Source organism: Alligator sinensis, unplaced genomic scaffold (genome assembly GCF_000455745.1).
Source record: "Alligator sinensis unplaced genomic scaffold, ASM45574v1 scaffold1302_1, whole genome shotgun sequence".
Lineage (NCBI taxonomy): Eukaryota > Metazoa > Chordata > Crocodylia > Alligatoridae > Alligator > Alligator sinensis.
The window spans coordinates 304,831-307,207 of NW_005842612.1; the positions used below are offsets into that span (position 1 = coordinate 304,831).

Sequence of the window (2,377 nt, forward strand, 5' to 3'; positions counted from 1 at the left end):
TGCTTGCAGCTGTTCCCTGCCCTCCGGCGTGTCCACTTCTCCCCATAGCTTTGTGTCATCTGCAAACTTGGACAGAGTACACTTCACTCCCTCGTCCAAGTCGCTGATGAAGACATTGAAGAGTATCGGTCCAAGGACCGAGCCCTGCGGGACCCCACTGCCCACACCCTTCCAGGTCCCAACCCATCCACCACGACTGTCTGGGTGCGACCCTCCAGCCAATTCGCCACCCACCGGACTGTGTAGTCATCCAAGTCACAGCCTCTTAGCTTGTTCACCAGTATGGGGTGGGATACCGTATCGAAGGCCTTCCTGAAGTCTAAGTATACGACATCCACCCCTCCTCCTGTGTCCAGGCGTTTCGTAACCTGGTCATAAAAAGACTAGATTGGTCAGGCATGATCTGCGTGCCACGAAGCCGTGCTGGTTTCCCCTCAGCATCATTTGTCCTGCCGGGCTCTCACAAATGTGAGCCTTGATAATTTTTTCAAAGACTTTGCCAAGGATGGAGGTGAGACTGACTGGCCTATAGTTGCCCGGGTCCTCCTGCCTCCCCTTCTTGAAAATGGGGACCACGTTGGCCCTTTTCCAGTCCTCCGGGACTTGGCCCGTGCGCCACGAGCATTCAAATATTCCCGCCAGTGGCTCTGCAATGAGATCCCATCCTGGGATGGCAGGGTGGGGGCTGGTGCAACTCTTACCCCCAAGCTGATTGGTCAGTTTAAAATTACATCAGCAGCTGCATTCTGTGCCCCACCCCAGTCTCTCCCATCCATTCTGTTTTGATTGGACCGAGGAGCGCGATGTCACCAGCAGTTGCGTCAGACGTCACTGCTCTGTCGATGGGTTGGAATATATGGTGTCTCAGGAAGGGGCTTGTGATGTAACTTCCTGTTGGCAGTTTCACCAGGATCACAGGAATTGACATCATGGGGAAAAAAGCGGAGCAGGTTCGGGAAGAAAGTGTGCACTTTTCTGGCTAGTACCGTGAGCTGATTGGTTCATAGAAATGACATCACGTGATGTCTTCCCATCCCAGAGACAGAGAGAGCTTGGGGAGTTAGGACAGAGCGGGAAGTGACACCATAAAGACTACGTGCTGCTGTTAGAAATGCCGTGCGTGATGATGCGTGATATAAGTAGCTGCTGCCTGGTGGTGTGCCAGCATCCCGTGATGTCACACGAGGCTTCCAGTGACATCATCCTTCATAGGCCCCGTCTCAAAGTGAGACACATTTGCATGCATGTGACCACATGTGATGTCATAGAGGGAGGGGCATGACATCACTGTGACCCCACTGACCCTGCCTTTCTCATGCAGTGGAGCCCGTGGAGAGCGCCCCCAGCTGGGCCCGGCCGGCGCTGCGTCGGGGGGACGAGCCTGGGACTGGGGAGCGACGCCCCAAGGCTTGGGGCCCTGGGTCCCCCACGCAGAACGGCAGGTAGGGGCCGCCCGGGTGCCTGGGGCCCCTCCCTGGCTGGGAAGGGAGTGGGGTGGGGGTGAGCGCAGTGGCGGGCTGGGTTCTGACTCTTTTCCCCCCCCAGGCGGAAGTCACGGCTGGACGATACAACGTGGTACCTGGAGTCTGAGGAGCCCCCCATGGGAGAGGGGACCCTAAATGGTGAGACGGGGTGGTCCTTGGGGAAGGGGGGAGAGGGGGTGGAGGAGGGGGCGGAGCCCTGAGAGGGTCCTAGCCCCTTCCTGATGTGCCCCCCTCCTCTCCACCATCCAGGTGATGCCAGTGGGACCCAGGAGTCAGAGCGGGGGCTGATCCAGCGGGCGCTGCAGCCCCGTGGAGCTAGGGGGGGCCGGGGAGGGGGGTCCCCGGACTCCGGGGTCCCCTGAGCCCGGTCGGGAAGGGGCTGCCCGGATGCCTGGGTTCTCGGAGCTGAGCCTGGAGGGGGCCGCCCGGACGCCTGGGTCCCCGGAGCCGAGGCCAAAGGGGGCCGCCTGGACGCGTGGGTCCCAGGAGCCCAGCCATAGAGGAGCCGCCCAAACGCCTGGCTCCCCAGAGCTGAGCGTGAAGGGGCCCGCCCGGACGCCTGGGTCCCCGGAGCCCAGCCATGAGGGAGCCGCCTGGATGCCTGGGTCCCCAGAGCTGACGGTGAAGGGGGCCACCCGGACGCCTGGGTCCCCAGAGCCTGGCCCTAGAGGAGCTGCCCGGACGTCTGGGTCCACGGAGCCCCTAAGCGACCCAGCCCCTCGGGGCGACCGGGGGGCGCTGGCCCCATTGTGGGTGCAGCGCTCCCCCAAGAGCCCGCGGCCGGCAGAGAAGTGGGGTGAGTGCAGGGGCTGGGGATTGGGGACCCCCCTAGGGTGGGGAGAGTCTGGGAGCTTGGGGGGGCCCAGCTCCTCTGACCCCCCGTTTCTCCCCAT

General features: G+C 62.1%; 1 protein-coding gene across 1 annotated transcript in view; it reads left to right on the forward strand.

The window, feature by feature from the left end:
* Positions 1–1,846, forward strand: part of MAP3K11 (mitogen-activated protein kinase kinase kinase 11) — a gene marked incomplete at its 5' end in the record, with an annotated part of 6,716 nt that extends 4,870 nt beyond the window's left edge. The window contains 3 exons of the mRNA XM_006033198.1: positions 1,322–1,442; positions 1,546–1,622; positions 1,734–1,846. Of these exons, the coding sequence (XP_006033260.1) occupies positions 1,322–1,442; positions 1,546–1,622; positions 1,734–1,846 (311 nt within the window). The remainder of the gene's footprint in view (positions 1–1,321; positions 1,443–1,545; positions 1,623–1,733) is intronic.
* Positions 1,847–2,377: the final 531 nt, after the last annotated feature.